The sequence below is a fragment of the Zootermopsis nevadensis genome, unplaced genomic scaffold (assembly GCF_977971745.1).
Source record: "Zootermopsis nevadensis isolate Lab colony 2312 unplaced genomic scaffold, Znev_1.0 Znev_ptg000017l, whole genome shotgun sequence".
Taxonomy (NCBI): Eukaryota; Metazoa; Arthropoda; class Insecta; order Blattodea; family Termopsidae; genus Zootermopsis; species Zootermopsis nevadensis.
Genome location: NW_028259149.1, coordinates 3,192,941 through 3,209,066, shown reverse-complemented (window position 1 = coordinate 3,209,066; position 16,126 = coordinate 3,192,941). Strand labels below are relative to the sequence as shown.

The 16,126-nt window shown below is 36.0% G+C and overlaps 2 protein-coding genes across 7 annotated transcripts; both read left to right on the top strand.

Moving 5' to 3' along the window:
• The first annotated feature begins 173 nt into the window (after positions 1–173).
• On the top strand, positions 174–3,664 carry RnrS (ribonucleoside-diphosphate reductase subunit M2). The gene is made up of 7 exons (XM_022072583.2): positions 174–417; positions 683–769; positions 860–1,030; positions 1,332–1,567; positions 2,148–2,376; positions 2,471–2,689; positions 2,965–3,664. The coding sequence occupies exons 1-7, from the start codon at positions 343–345 to the stop codon at positions 3,115–3,117; spliced, it is 1,170 nt and encodes a 389-aa protein (XP_021928275.1). The 5' UTR covers positions 174–342; the 3' UTR covers positions 3,118–3,664.
• A 469-nt stretch (positions 3,665–4,133) lies between these two features.
• Positions 4,134–14,638, top strand: LOC110833943 (serine/threonine-protein kinase dyf-5). Of its 6 annotated transcripts, none has more exons than XM_087350135.1 (13): positions 4,134–4,152; positions 6,004–6,201; positions 7,218–7,389; positions 7,770–7,824; positions 7,959–8,080; positions 8,439–8,651; positions 9,727–9,898; positions 10,626–10,801; positions 11,149–11,556; positions 12,307–12,519; positions 12,622–12,857; positions 13,297–13,417; positions 14,388–14,638. In XM_087350135.1, the coding sequence occupies exons 3-13, from the start codon at positions 7,283–7,285 to the stop codon at positions 14,398–14,400; spliced, it is 1,836 nt and encodes a 611-aa protein (XP_087206261.1). In that variant the 5' UTR covers positions 4,134–4,152; positions 6,004–6,201; positions 7,218–7,282; the 3' UTR covers positions 14,401–14,638. The 6 variants fall into 6 exon arrangements, with proteins under 6 accessions (XP_087206261.1, XP_087206264.1, XP_087206263.1 ...); XM_087350138.1 differs by lacking the exon at positions 4,134–4,152 and adding an exon at positions 4,155–4,227 and having other exon boundaries at positions 12,307–12,483; positions 12,625–12,857; XM_087350137.1 differs by lacking the exon at positions 4,134–4,152 and adding an exon at positions 4,155–4,227 and having other exon boundaries at positions 12,307–12,483.
• Positions 14,639–16,126: the final 1,488 nt, after the last annotated feature.

The following is a 16,126-nucleotide window of genomic DNA, read 5'->3' as shown; positions in this document are numbered from 1 at the left end:
TATAAGTCGTAATAATATTTTTTTGCATTAAAATGGTTTTTAAGCTCATCATTTATTTTAATTTATATTAACAAGTTTGTAAATTTGTAGCTCCACCTACTTTTTCGATATTTACAACGACGCGGGAAAAATATTTGTTGCAATATAGCGCTAAAACTCTAACTCGAAACGGTTATTGGATGACAGCATGAAACATCTGTCCACCTTAAAGTTTCATTGGTCTAGTCTGCAAATATAAGTTTTCACCAAAGTTTCCCGCGTTAGTGAAAGAATTTAAGCGGTAAGGAAAGCAGCTTGGGGCCTAGCGAACTGTAGGTTTTGAACTTTACAGTATTTAGAAGAATGTCTTTCAGAGTGGACAGAACCATTAAGGAGAATGTGTCCCAAGAACAAGATAAATTGAACGTAAAGAATAAGGTAAGCATTTCTCTGGATTATTTTTTTCCAAAAATGAGAAATTTAGTTGTACTGAATAAGATTGTGATGAAATTACATACTTGTGCTCAATTTGAAACCAGCAGCTTTCGTTGTCTTGTGTATTTAAGTATGTGAATACAATTTTTAAGTCTAATGAACAAAGTAAGCAAGGCCATCGTCGTAATGCATGCGAACGAAAATATTAGTCGTAATGAATGTATGGCTGCTTTCGGCAGGAGTGACTTAGCGACATATTATCTTGCAGGGGAATCAACGTACGACCAATACGAAGGTTACGAAAGTGTTGCAGGACAGCACTTCTTGTAATATCATTACCAACAGCCATGAAATCGTAAGTATTAGTTGTAGGACTACTGCCTGAAACCGTTGTAAGGTTAGATCTATAGTGTAAATATTTAATTATGTGGTTAATACATTATAGGAAATTAAGGAAAGTTTGCCTGCCAAGAAATTTGACATAGGATTGGAACCCCTACTAAGAGAGAACCCAAGACGATTTGTAATCTTCCCCATCCAATATCACGACATATGGCAAATGTACAAGAAGGCAGAAGCTTCGTTTTGGACTGCGGAAGAAGTGGATTTATCCAAGGTATATTGCACAATATTTCAAGTATTTTCAGTATTTTTCTCTGGATGTAAGATATTGAGGTTCTCATGGTAATTCCAGAAGAGTTGGTAGTATTGTGTGTGTAGTGTGCTTAAGTGTGATTATTAAGGTTTGCATCATGCCCTAACCTATATTCCAGGTGAGATAGAGTCATTTATGATCGACTTATATTTTAGGTGCCAGCACGAGTTTTTCATACTTGGTAAGGAGGGCCATCCTGAATTTTCTACTTTAGTTATAAATGTTCATAATTTTAAAATACAGTTCTTTATTTTTGTTTCAGGACATGGCACATTGGAACATGCTGACAGAAGATGAAAGACATTTTATCTCCCATGTACTAGCATTTTTTGCAGCTTCAGATGGAATTGTTAATGAGAATTTGGTAGAGAGATTCAGCCAGGAAGTACAAGTAACAGAAGCAAGATGCTTCTATGGCTTTCAGATAGCGATGGAAAATGTCCATTCAGAAATGTATAGCTTGTTGATTGATACCTACATAAGGGATCCTTCACAGAGGTATGCACTATTTAACCCTTCAAAGCTGAGTGTAACTACAGTCTGTAACACTTCATCTTTTATTTACTGGTTTTATATGATTCTCAAAATAAACAGCAGTTATTTCCTTAAACTGTGTTAATGAGGTGACGTGATGTGTACAAATAAATAATTTATTTACAAGATTTTTTTCTGATGTGCATTGTGGTTATGAGAATTGATGCTTTAACCCATATTTTCAGGGGAATTTGAAGTTTTAAACATCGAGCATTGTGAGGTGGTGCATGGTTTTGATTTTCTGTAGCTCTGATTCATGCCTCATAAAACAGTAGCTCTAATGATTATGGTTTATCCATGTTTAATGTTTTTCCTTTTGTAACATGGCGTATATTAGAAGAGAAATTAAGCGTGCTTCCTGTTTTAACGTCGTAAAGAGTAGCAGTGATCTCATTTAAAATTATATCAGGTATAAGAACCGTCCAAACACCAGGCAGCTGTGGTTCAAATCGAAAACGCAGAGGATACACCTGAAAGTGTTTAGTCCTTTGTAATTTTTATTGTTATTTATTCTTGTTTTGAAATAGTAAATTTCTGCATATAGGGACTACTTATTTAACGCCGTTGAGACGATGCCGTGTGTGAAAAAGAAGGCAGATTGGGCCCTTCAGTGGATAGCGCACGAAACTGCGACGTTTGGTGAGAGAGTGGTTGCGTTTGCTGCAGTGGAAGGTATCTTCTTCTCTGGAAGTTTTGCTGCTATCTTCTGGTTAAAGAAGCGGGGACTTATGCCCGGTCTCACCTTCAGCAATGAACTTATTTCACGAGACGAGGTCAGATCGCTTGTTCTGTATGTTGGATGGTTAATGTGGGTGTGGCTGAAATGTAGGTAAAAATACTCCAGTGGTGTTAATTGATTTGTTCCAGGGTCTACATTGTGACTTTGCTTGCCTGATGTTTAAGCACTTGGTGCAGAAGCCGACGGAAGAGGAAGTGACGGCCATCATAAGGGATGCTGTCGCAATAGAGCAGGAGTTCTTGACGGAGGCTTTGCCCGTTGCCATGATTGGCATGAATTGCAACCTTATGAAGCAGTACATCGAGTTTGTGGCCGACCGTCTGCTTGTCGAACTAAACTGCAGAAAGGTAAACCCTTTTTTTGAATCCAATGATATATGAAGAATGCATCCATTTTGTGAGCAGTCGTAATTTGTCACTTTGGTTGCAGAATCTATTATTCATGTTATATTTACCCGGTTTAAGGAGAACTTGGATTATTTTTTGTTTTCAGCTAATCATTGCGTGTTAATAAACTAATCCTGTTGCAAGGTGCGGGATTTGAATTTTGACGAGATGGGGTTCTGCTTTACTCCGCTCGCTATCCCTGTGTATTTATGGAACATACAACTTGATTGTTTCAGATTTTCAATTCTGAGAACCCTTTTGACTTCATGGAACTCATTTCTCTAGAAGGGAAGACAAACTTTTTTGAGAAGAAAGTTGGAGAGTACCAGAAGTGTGGAGTGATGGCTAACAAAGAAGATAATATTTTTACATTAGATGCTGACTTTTAATTATAAAATTGTTTGCGGAGTCAGCAATCAATATTAGTATATGTTGTACCAAGTACAGTTTGTGATATATTTTTTCACTTCCTGTTTGTGAGCAACTGTTTCTACGGGAACACATAATTAATTAATCTCTCTCGTAGACTGTGGGTTAATACTTCTGATGTGAATTTTTTATATTGAATGTAATATTTTGTGTTATGATAGAATAACCATAGCAGCTGTTGACTGTATATCTGCTGATTGTGTTTTATTAGCCTTGATTTGAGGATAAGACAGTGGGATTACTGATCTTGCATTGGAGGATGATTACATGTTTTTAACAAGATTTCAGGTTCCCATGGTGTCAGGTATGAAGACTGCTGTTTTGGGATGCTGAGGCATGTAGCATGGTAGAAATTGATGTGTTTCAGAGGCAGTAAGCACATCTTAAACATCACTTATTGCGCCTTCAGTAATTTCACATATATGTTCTTAATTTATTCAAGAGAATGTGTAATTTACTCTTATGTTGTGATTAAATACATTTTATAAATAAATAGGTTTATATATATATTTTAATTTTTTTATATTAGTACCCTTAATGAAACATTGACCACAGACTTTGGTATGCTGACTGACTAGTTAGAGGTGTTCTTTTGCACATTTCTTTTTTAGTCCAACAACGTGAATGCAGGGAATGAAAATGTATAGGTGGATGGAAAACTTCTCTGACTTTGTTTTATGATTGCATTATCCTAATATGCACTGGACACGGCTACATAGTGGAAATAGTTTTTATATTTTCTACATATTTGGAATGTGTCTGCCAACTTGGACTTGTTTGAACTTTATCATTACAATGTTTACAATACGATTTTACGAAATCTTAACGATAGGGTTTGAAGTTGTGAAGGTTAAAGAGTAGTTACCTTCTTGCCAGCTGGGCTAGTGTCACGTCGTTATGTTTACTTGTGAATCACTCACAGGGTGCAGCATCTGCGTCTTTAATAGAATTGTAGGTTTGCATCTGTGTTAATCTGTGGCTGCAGTATTTCAAAGGTAAGATACAGAACTGCAATTTCAGTGTTTTATTTATTTAATGCTACAGATCAATATCATTAGCCAAATACTTATGTAAGTAGTCACTTTCAAGAATGATGATTAATAATTCTAATATCATCGGCGAGTAGTATAGACGTGGATTGAGAGTTGTTGATTGGGGGTTTGAATTAGGATATTTAATTTGTACTCTTTGTTTTCTGTAATTAAGGTAGACGTTTCTTTTCTTGTCTTGCATTTGAAACTGTCTGTACCTAACCTAAAAGTAATTGACATTAAAGTTAGTAATGTGTAGGTATAATTCATGTCATTTATCTTGGCAGGGGTTGTAAAGAAGGTGGTTAGTTTAGTACACTCTCTTCATACTGTAATCAGTATCTTGTTGGTATTATTTGTGCTGAGTAGTACTGCTCAAAATAATGTTTCCCTGTCACATAACAGTATGAGCGGCATGCTTATGTAATGATGGATGAAACGCAGGTGAACAGAATGCTTCTTGATTGGTGAATAATTCTTCTGCAACAGTAAGCCAATCTAGAATCATGATTATGGAATGAAGTCACCAAGTGAACTGATACTATACTGACTGAAGCTGGTTTTTAAATTTTCCTAAATTCTTCTAGGCATATAGAGCCTTGGATTAGGCTTATTGCTTCTCAGTTTGTCATTCGTTATATTTTACTCTCTCATTTAATGCTCCATAACATCTGTACTTTATACAAGTTTGATTCAGTGAATTAATAAGCAGGTGAATGTTGTCCTACACTGAGTATATTTGGTATCATGACACAGCCTATCCATTATGAGTGATTACTGTGTAAGCTTCTGCATTTCCTAGCCCTAGCTGCATAGTTACAAAATATCTTTACTATTAAAAAGCATGTTTCTGATTCTAGGATTTTTCAAAGTTAATTAAGATTGAATAGAAATGTGCTATGTCATTTTAAAGTTGAATTGATAGCAGAAGCCCTTCTGCTATAGTAAAAGAATAGGTGGGATATATTATCAGTAATTAATGATACCTTATGAACTGCTTATGTTAAAAAGCATCATGATGATATGAGGATGATTATGATTGATAAATAGTGTAAGACGTGTTATTTCAGAATAATCTCCATATTATGAGCTAAAGAATGCTATTGGAGAAAAAATATTTTTGGTTGTGCAACATGTCATTAATCGAGTTTTGGATTTATGGAAATATTTTTAATTTGTAACACACAGGGTGAGAACTCTCACCCTCCTGGCAGATGAATAAAAGTGCTGTGTAGTTAAAATTTATGTTTATAAAAATGGAAGTTTTGGAATTTTCTCAATGTGGTTCTATAAAATATTTCATACATATAGCACAGCAGTCTGAAAATTGCCCTGGCTTCTGTTCCTCTTCACATTCTCGGCAGCACGCAAGTATGCAAATTTCCTCTCATTAATATTCACTGGTCAATAGAGTGTTTCAACCAGTGATGCATTATTCATAAAAAGAGAGAATGGCATAAGAACCCTTTGGAGTTATTGTCAGAATTCTTTATATTAGCTTTTTATAATTATATTCAGTTTTATAAGTTGTGTTTTACAAAACTCTTATGTGTTGTTTGATGTAATGCTTTGTTGCTTACATTACCAAATCAATAAATAAATGCTTCAGGAATCAGTGAATGGCAACCAACAACAAATTGACTTAGGTCACTTCTTGCTTTATAAAGGCCCATTATATGGTTGCTAGGGAGCTGTTATGGTTGCATGCATAGCAACTACTGAATTGTTTAGCGTGTATCTTATTGCATAAAGCTACCACCCTATCTCCTGTCCTTGAGTTGGAGGCAACTAGAAAATCAATATTAAACTTTGCAGGTGTGCTGTGGCCACAGTGTTCAGGAAATGCTGGTAGTGCACAAACACACACACATACAAATCCATCTTCAGTTTAAATTAGAAGTGCATCATGTGGAACGGTTAAAATGTACTTGTGATGTGTGTCAAAACACCAAAGACACTTTTGACTGGTGAAAATTGTGTGTAATAAGTCTTATTATTGAATGTAAACAAATGGTAAGTAATTGAAAGTGTTCTCTGTCATATTTACCAGCCATGACTGTCAGTAGATGGTTTGCTTTACAAATTTGATTTTACCATTCAAATATTACTTTTATGTCATTTACATTAAAATATTATCTTAAATTTCAAATATATTGATTTGAAATACAAATAATTACGATATTTTGCCTGTGTTACATAATATTTAGTGTTGGATGGATGTTAACAGTTATAAAAACGTTAATATCTGTCACTAATAATAATTATTTCTATTAAATTGGAAGTCACCTTTAAGCTACTGATGAATGTGTGAAACCAAGTTTAACAAATTCTTTACTATGGAAGCTAATTTAAATAATTTATCATGGGAAGAAAATTATTCAAGATATTTGGAGAAAACCTGAGCAAATTTTGATTGGTCCAAGATGTTTATTACATCATGGGGCTGTTTTGGATTTATAGACAGATTAATTTCTTAATTGGTTTTGAACACAACTTGTTTTCAAATCTGTGTGTGCTTAAACACTGAAATTTAGCAAAACCACTTTCTCTTAACAGTTAATTTCTTTTTTCCTGGTGAAAGTAATTTACATTTTTAGGATAACAAAAGAAGGAACTTTCTCTTTGGAGAATATTATTCTACTGTATCAAAGTATTTAGAGTTCTGAAACAAAATCATTTCTTTAGGACATCAGAAGCAAGAAGAATATTTCCTTGTTTATTTCTTTATTTTACTACAGAAGTCATACTGTAGACAGTAATTGACCAATTTTGGTGTAACTCATAGTGAACATGGAACTTTCTAATTCCTTGCTTCAACAGTGTCAACATAAGAGTAGCTCAGACTTATGAGATATGGGATGAGCATGTTAATAAGGAAAATGAAAACTTTTTTCCAGGACCTGTTTTTCGTGTTATTACATTTACAAAATGGCGTTTTGCTGAATGTGCTTTTTAGAAAATTGTAATCCCTTCACCATACAAGCTATTATTGTAATGACTGTTTAATAGTTTGTGTCATCTTGATCTAGGTGTCTGTAGTGTTCATTGAGTTTTTCTCCGGTTTAACACATGTATATGAGTTACTTCGGACCCAATGAAGATGAATCGGTACATCACACTCAACCAGTTAGGAGATGGTACATATGGGTCAGTGGTCCTGGGACAGAGAGTTGATACTGGTGAGAAAGTTGCAATTAAAAGGTATGTGTTCCTGGTAATTTTAACATAAACAGGTTTATTTAAGTCTGTGAAGTTTTTATCCATTTTTCTATATCTGTTCTGATTCCTTGTCTACTGATGTTTCGCTGTTTGACAACTGTTTAATGCATAATTGTAAGTGATCTGTGTCTACCATTGCTCTGTTGTTTAGCAGCTGTCGATGCATAAAGTAATTTACGGTGCCATGTTGACATTTTATTTAGATGAGTGGTCAGTATCTTCTGTCCATGAGAAAGCAACCTTTGTTATTCATTGGATGGTCTCTAGGGCTTTGTTCCTATCCCATTTCTTTTATTGACTGAACTATTTCATTGCGTGTTTATACTTTGTTGATATTGACTTAATTCAGGACTTAATTTCAGGATGAAACGAAAGTATTATTCTTGGGATGAAGCGATGAATTTACGAGAAGTAAAGGTAAAGAGTTTTGCTTGGAATATATTTTAAACTCTGAACGCTACGTTCTTATTTCTTGTTGATGTTACGTAATTGTTCTGCTCTTACTTTTTATGGATACTTGTAACTATTTTTTTCTCTGATGAAAATTTCAGTCGCTGAAGAAACTGAGCCATGCAAATGTTGTAAAGTTGAAGGAGGTCATTAGAGAAAATGACACACTATACTTTGTTTTTGAATATATGAAGGAAAATCTTTATCAGCTGATGAAAGACAGGTATGATCTGTGTTACTGGGACCATATTTCTTTTAATTGAAGAGGGGCTGCCGGTATATACACATTCAGTGTAATTCTTTGTTGCTCTGTTCAAATGTGCAGTACCAGTTTTTTTGTTAACTTTCTGTTAAATGATCTTAATTTTTTTTTAAAAGTGAATGAAGCGGTGACAGGTTTTTTTGTGACGTAGGTAATGGATCATATTTTTTTAAGTGAGGATTGGTTTATTACACTCACCACAATCTTCATTCATATAAATTTATAGTGTTTGAGAGGAATTTTAATTTATTGATTGAATTGTTAATTTTAATATATGAGGTTCTTAATATTTATAATCTGATATGCATTATTCTTACAGAGAAAAATACTTTCCTGAACCTATCATACGCAACATGATGTATCAGGTCCTTCAAGGCTTGGCTTTCATGCATCGTCACGGTTTCTTTCACCGTGATATGAAACCAGAGAATTTGCTTTGTATGGGACCAGAGCTAATTAAAATTGCAGACTTTGGACTTGCAAGGGAGATCAGGTCCCGACCACCATACACTGACTACGTTTCTACACGATGGTGAGAGCATATTCCGTGATGACATAACTCTTTCAAATGTCTGATTTCATCATCAAGTTTACATAAAATTCTGTAGACTCCAAAGATGTATTTTTCATTTTTACATATTTACAATTATGCTCGTATTTTTGGTTATTTACGTTTTGCTACCTTCTTTGGGTTTGGAGGGGGGGGAGGGAGAAATGGGTAAGTCGTGTGTATGCATGTTTTGACATTATAAAAATATACTTATAATCATCAAATTCTTATAATTAAGAATGTAAATCAATCCACTAGAGATTGGTGACTTCATAACTCATCCAAGTTCTTTGATTTATATAGTCACAATGTACAGCGGTAGGTATGTCATGTGACGGTAATACTGGATTGAACAGGCAAAGTTTTACCTGTGGGGGTATAGTTCTGTTGTGACCATAGTACTAGGTGGAGGTGAAAGGGCAGCTTTAAACTCTGACTGTATTGCTTTTGGGTAAATACCCCATTTTATAAATGTTAGGCCCACACATCACATAACCTCATTTTTTCATCAAAATGCAGACACTTCTTTAGCAGTGTTTCTGATTAACACAGGAACGTTTAGATACAAATATTATGCAGTACATGTACCCTGTATGTATGGTGAAAATCATGTGCCAGAAATTCAAGCTTCGTGAATACATTACACGTACTGAGCAACTGCCGTTTCTAGTTTCCTTTCATTCTTTCCTTCCTTTCCTTTCAGTGGTGCATTAAAGTGTATTTACATATTTTATCAACAGTCAGGATTAATTCTTTCACATTTTTTTTTACAGAAATGTTCATTCTCAGGTAAATTCCTCGATGCACAGTGTAGAACCAAATTATACGAACAGAAAGCAATAAATATTTGCACAGGCTATTCTCTGTTAAATTAAAAGAATTCCTTTGTCTTTCTGCATTAAGCACTGCATATATGTTCACATGGCTAAAGAATCTTTTAACACTGTTTAGTCCATTTTATGTGATAAACAGGATCACCAATTCTTGCTTAAGAAACTTTACATGTTATTTGCTGTCGGTGTAAGTGAGCATGTGCGTTGATGTGTTTTGTTCGTAGGTATCGTGCCCCCGAGGTGTTGCTTCACTCAACAGTGTACAGCAGCCCGATTGATTTATGGGCTGTTGGCTGTATTATGGCTGAACTTTACACTTTTCGCCCCCTCTTCCCTGGAAACAGTGAAATAGATGAAATATTTAAAATATGCTCAGTTCTTGGAACTCCAGACAAGGTTATTGTTTATTGATTACTTCAGTATAATCAGAGTTGCACATTGATAAGGTTTGGAGCTTTGATGGCAGTTGAATGCAGTGAAGTCTTCTCGCGTGATCGGCCGCGTCTTGGCGACCGTCCCCGTTTACGAAACATCGGATTGTAATTTTGTACTACATAGCTGATCACCTGACAGGACTTCATTGCGGAGTTACAAATTTGTATCTTATGATTTGAAGCTTTAATCGTGAATTAATTTAATTAAAGCTTTATTATAAGTAAAGTAGCATATATAAAATTTGAAGTTTTGGCAACTCTGCTCCAAAGTCTTTTTTGCACAGTGTTAGTATGTTATGAATTTTCGTTATCATGGAGACTATGCTTCCATCATCAGGCACTGATGTGATGTTACTTATCTTAAGTAATCGGGAATAAGAGCTTGTCTATACTACAAATGTACACCCTAATTTAATAAACTTTTAATACTTTCAGATCTTGCTTAATATCTTAATTTTAAATGTCATCCCTTTATGTTCACTCTTTAATACTTAATAGAAATTTTACTTTTGTTGTTTGTGACTGTTTAATCTTAGATCTATGAATACGCGCATTATACTTACAAAGTTCCGTTAGTATACCACCCTGATGGTGGAGGCACTAAGCACCTGTATAATGTCAGTCATCTATCAGACTTCATGGTGTGATGTCTCGGAATACGGTCATCTTCACGGAGGTTTGTGTTTCAGAGAGACTGGCCAGAAGGTTATCATCTTGCCAGTGCAATGAACTTCAAGTTCCCTCAGTTTTCTCCTACCCCACTTAGCTCTGTCATTCCTAATGCAAGTAAAGATGCCATTTTATTGATCGAAGACATGCTACGTTGGAATCCAAGCAAGAGGCCTACAGCTCAGCAGTCCCTCAGGTAGGACACATGTTTTGACACAGAGAATTGTAGCCTATTGTTGGGATATAACCAAGTATTTTCATTTTATTTAATTTAATATTTTTACTTATATTGTATTTACTCAAATATAAGACAAATATTTCTCATAATTTAACCCTTTGAAGCTGAAGTTTATCTGAATATATTGAAATTGTTTTAAAACCTTCCAACTACTGATTTCTATACAAAATTTGGAAGGTATTCTTTGTTGAAATGTATCAGCATAGTGTCGACTTGATCCTTTGAAGTTATGTTTACAAAGAAGTAGAAACCACATCTTGCCAAATCTAATTGATTATTATGTAACCTGTGTATTTTTTTTTCAGGTACCCATACTTTCAAGTGGGTCAGAAGCTTGGAAATTTGATTCAACAGCAAGACGCTTTGAGTAGAACGAGGAGCAACGTTGCTCTCACTAACAGTTTTAGTCACCGCCATCAGCCTTCTGCTCTCGTGTACACATTCTCTCAACAAGACAGTACTGCAGGAAGGACAAATAAAACCAACGCCACGCTGTCTCACAGTATTGGTCACCTTCATAACCCAAATCTCATGTACAGTTTGAAGCAGCTGGACAGCGTCGTGTCAGGACATAACAAAGGCAGTGGAATCATATCACAGCCTCAGAGCAACATTCATCAACAGCAGTCACTACTAAGTTATAGTCAGAGAAAGGACGTTCAGCCAAGCAGCAAGTGGGATGATAATCATGATGAGTTTTCTGATATTCTTGGGTAAGCATTTTTGTTTGAGATTTTTAAATTAATTGACTTTACAAAGGTTTGTTAATTTGTTATAAGAATACCATGGTGGACATTGCCTGAGGTATATTTGATATATGCAATGTTCTGGCTCTACTCCCATCTTCGTGAGATTGGTTGTCATAAGACTGGCATTTCTTTTATAATTTTGTCATAAGTGGTAATGATTCTTGTGTTTTATTTACACACTGAATGATCACACTGTAACTTAGTGGCTGGAGAACTGCTATCATGCAATGTAAAGGAGGGGATTCAGTTGCAGTTGCAAATGGCGGGACTTGGCGGTGGTTATTAAATGAACTGAACCTAAATATTTGTGCATAAACAGCCCTAGCGGTTAACCTAGGTTAGGTTAGGTTGTGATAGGTAATTAGGAGACGAGAGAAGATGGGTCAAGATTGTTGGGCAGAGGAGAGAAGGGGAGTGTATAAATTGGAAAAAAAATGAGCTTGGAAGAATTGAAGCGGGAAGGCAAAGTTGAAGAAAACAGAAGTGAAGCAAAGATAACAGCAGAGAAGAGATGAGACGCAACGCAACCTAACGAAACCCAAATTAAGTTAAGCTAACTTAAGAGACAAGAGAACCAGACCCTGAGGTAAAGTATCCCTTTTTATCAAAACAGTGGACAGTGTCCAAAGAAATCACTTTTGTGACACTACTGTTACTGCCTTACAATAAGGGTTGGTCTACCCAATAGATTAAGATATGAAAATTTGTTTACAGTGGAAGAATTCTTCCTCCAGAACCAAAGTCAAAAGGTGTAAAGGATTGGACCCACAAGGAAAATCGACCAGCACGGCATGCTTCATACCAGCATCAGCCGTCAGCACAGTCACACACATCGCAGCAGCAATTGAGAAGGAAACTGAGTGCCAAGCAGCATTACCTCACAGTGGCCCGGTATGTGGCCGGTCAAAGTACAAACATTAATAATGGGTTAGTTGTCCAATATTTCTATAGTATTTTTTATTTAATTTAGCTCATTATAGCTATTTAATATGGATCAAGTGTTCATCTTTTCACTCCTGTTTGTACCAGAAGCAGGGATGGGGCAGTACGTCAGTCTGCCAATGAACATATCCTGTCAACACGAGATTACTCACCATCCTTATGGAGCCAGCAGGGAAACTATGGTGGTGTTGTAGACACAGGGGGTTCGATGACAGCAAAGCAACATTACCTCACTCGTTCGCGATACATTGCGGGACAGAGCACCAAGTTACCACTCCGCAACTCAAATGCAAATGCTATGACATACGGGTCTGTAGATGTAGGTGAGTGAAGTAGGTGTGGGTATCAGAGGAAGTGTGTGACAAATGGTTATGAAGCATTTTAAGCAGCTAATTTACTTTCTGGGGTGATAGATTCCTTTGCCGTGGCGTGGAACTTGACATGATTCATTGTACAAAGACTACAACAGTTTCTTGGATATACATCCTGACGTTTTAACACGCACCGCTGCTTCAAATGAAAAACGGAAACATATTCACGGTAGCTGGAACTTGATGTTGTTGATGTTGACACTACTGGTTGCGTATGTCGATTAAAAAAAAATGCATGGTTGTGGGCTGTGACATGCGGTTACGTATTTTATATATTATATTTTTTGGTGTAACTATTAACATTTCAAGCAGCTGTCTTAAAGAATGTCTGTTCTTTGCACATACGTGTGGAGTTATTGTGTTGTTTCCACCCTTGTTGCTTGTGTTTCAGGTTCAGAAGTGAAGAGTCCCCATGTGTCTATGTCTCTTCAGTCGAATACATTATTTGCAGGGCCAGCTATTGGGCCAAAGCACAGTGGTGGTGCACATGGGCGCATAGATTGGGCTGCAAAGTAAGTTTATGGCTCAAACGTACAAAGCCAGTAACCCTTTTATTGTTATGAAATGAAATCAAGTTTTAGAAATACCAATACCACAAATAGAGAAGCATTTATCCTCATGTGCAGGTAAGAGGAATTTCATTTTAAAAACCTTCCTACGTTGGTATAGTTCCTGTGAAAAGCTACAAATAGGTGCTGATGGCAAGAAATGGTGATAGAGATTCTTTCACTGAATTAAAATTCCCACTGTGAATTAGAGTCCCTCTTCGGAAGCTATAAGTTAGTCACCTACTCTGTAAGTTATTTGCCATGTATACAATATTTTTTAAATAAAATAAACAAACATCTAAAAATGTTTGATGACATTGCTGCTTTTTGCTTAAAAAATTAAATCCGTGGCGTAACAGCTCCAGAGAGCCAAAGCCGACTAGCTTGACTGCTGGCCTCACGTTCACATGCCTAAGCAGAGATGAATGATCATCCAACCAGATGTGTGGTCAGCACGACGAACCCGCAGCCATTGCTAGCTTTCCTGACCGGATTACGCTACCCATTGTAGCTTCCAAATTTCCTCACGATGCTGGGTTGGCACCGGTCCCATACACTGGTCGAAAGCTCATGAGAAAATTTCTTCTCCCCCGAGACTCGAACCAACGCGCATTCCGTATCGCCGGTCTGAAGCATGATGCCTCAGACCACGCGGCTATGGCGCGGGACGCTGCTTTTTGCTTATATCTCATAAATAATTTTTGAAGTACATGAATTATACTTGCATAGCTTTTGAGATGGCTGTGTCAATACGGTCAATAACGCCAGTAGCTTTTGAGACTAAAGTTTGGGCTTTCCTTTGGTACATGTATCTAATCAATTGCTTGAATTTGTTTTTAGTAAATGAGCGTGGAAATTTGTTGATGTCAAATGCATTGCATGTAGACAACTCATGCTTTGAGCTTTTATCTCACAAATAGTCTTTTTGTTGCAGGTATTTAAAATGACTGAAAGAAATTGGTTACGGAGATCAAAATCATCTCTTAACAGTACTGTGATATAATGAATGTTTACTGTATCTTATTGTAAGATATGGTTGTATGAGGAAGACGAAATAGGATTTAATATGTGTAGATCATATTGTAATTTTGTTGTGTATATGTACAATAAACATTCACTCTAGATTTAGAATAAATGTAATTTTAATAATAAATTAAATATCGTCATATGTATTATTTTATGATACATGCATCTCTCACTTAATTGTCTCACACTTTGTACCCTGCTGCCTTCTTTCGTACAACTGCTAGTCACTTTGCAGCGACAGTCAGTAATTGTCACAGATACTATTCAGATTTTTAGTGTTTGACGACAGTGCTACTAGTGTTATCCACTGTTAAACTCCTTCATTAAATTCTTGTTGTATTTATTGGAACTTTGTTAAACCCAGGGTTGTAGAAATGGTGTGCTAAATCTAGGCTTGAAGGCTTATCCAATAAATGGAGACCCCTGATTTTGGCAGTGAATGTGTTAATAATGACAGTTTAAGATGTGTGGGTTATTATCTTATAGCACAAGTCTGTTGGTGAAATTGCCACATAACCTCCACATACCTGGCAACAGTTGTAGTCTGGCTCCTTTCAATGTTATCATCAAGGGTGTAGCCCTACCAGAAACCTAGGTCCTGGTTGACTGTGCAGTCACATTGATTGAGGCATGTCAGTCCCCCATTTCAAAGACTGGCTTTGGCCAGAGTAATTTAACATTCATTAGCTGTTTGTCATGGAATGTGCATGGTCCATTTTGTGTGTTGTAGCATACTGCAAACTCCACAGTTGGTCTGGTTGGCAGCCCTGTAGTATGGGGTTCTAAATTCCCAGATTTCATATGACTGATGCCTGAATAAAATATAGTAATTATCATTTTTGGTTTCAGAGGTTATTTATTAAAGGCATTGATACTTAACAAGATACAGTTGTAAAATTCAGCAAATGGTAACACAAATATAGAATAAAAATGTTCTGGAGATTTAAATTTTGCTTTTCACTATATTTCAGACAACTTAGAAGTTAAGGTCAGTCTGGACTTTCTCCCTTTCATTTCAATGTTATGTTAATATAAAAGACAGAATTCAAGAATGAGGGCATCAGTACAACAGCTATAGAGATGTTTTATGATATAGGTGCAACTTCTCTTGGTCTCATATTCTTCATGCTATGAAAAATGCAACACAGGTGAGCAATGAAAAAAGTATTTAGAATTAGGTTTCAGTGATAATTTGTGGCCATGGTCAACAAGTTCATCAAACCAAAAACAACCGAATGCGAGATTTATGCATTAAGTAGCAACGTATAATAGTGGCAATATTTTTCATAAATGTATTGTCTGATATCACTTTAAAAATAATGACATCACAAATTTTGATTCCCACTGGTATAAGAAAATATTAGCATCAGTGATAGTGGAAGGGCCACGAGCTACCGGAACTATGTTCAACCATCTTGCAATATATATAATTACGCATGTATGAACGTACACCATTAACAAATTTTTACCAAACTATCTATCAAAACGGAAACTTCATAAAAAAAAAAGAATGTAAACCAACAGAAAATCAAAACGAATTATAGCACACAAACTTGTTTAAGACCACTGCCACATGGCCCCATACCCATTACCTGACGACTTATCTATGCCGACTGGGTGATGACAATAATGACCGTAGTTTATACC

Coding starts and splice junctions, on each gene's coding strand:
- LOC110833943 (XM_087350135.1), top strand. CDS start 7,283: ATGAAGATGAATCGGTACATCACACTCAACCAGTTAGGAGATGGTACA. Junction 7,390..7,769: donor GAGAAAGTTGCAATTAAAAG/GTATGTGTTCCT, acceptor ACTTAATTTCAG/GATGAAACGAAAGTATTATT. Junction 11,557..12,306: donor GAGTTTTCTGATATTCTTGG/GTAAGCATTTTT, acceptor ATTTGTTTACAG/TGGAAGAATTCTTCCTCCAG.
- RnrS (XM_022072583.2), top strand. CDS start 343: ATGTCTTTCAGAGTGGACAGAACCATTAAGGAGAATGTGTCCCAAGAA. Junction 418..682: donor AATTGAACGTAAAGAATAAG/GTAAGCATTTCT, acceptor ATTATCTTGCAG/GGGAATCAACGTACGACCAA. Junction 2,377..2,470: donor AACTTATTTCACGAGACGAG/GTCAGATCGCTT, acceptor GATTTGTTCCAG/GGTCTACATTGTGACTTTGC.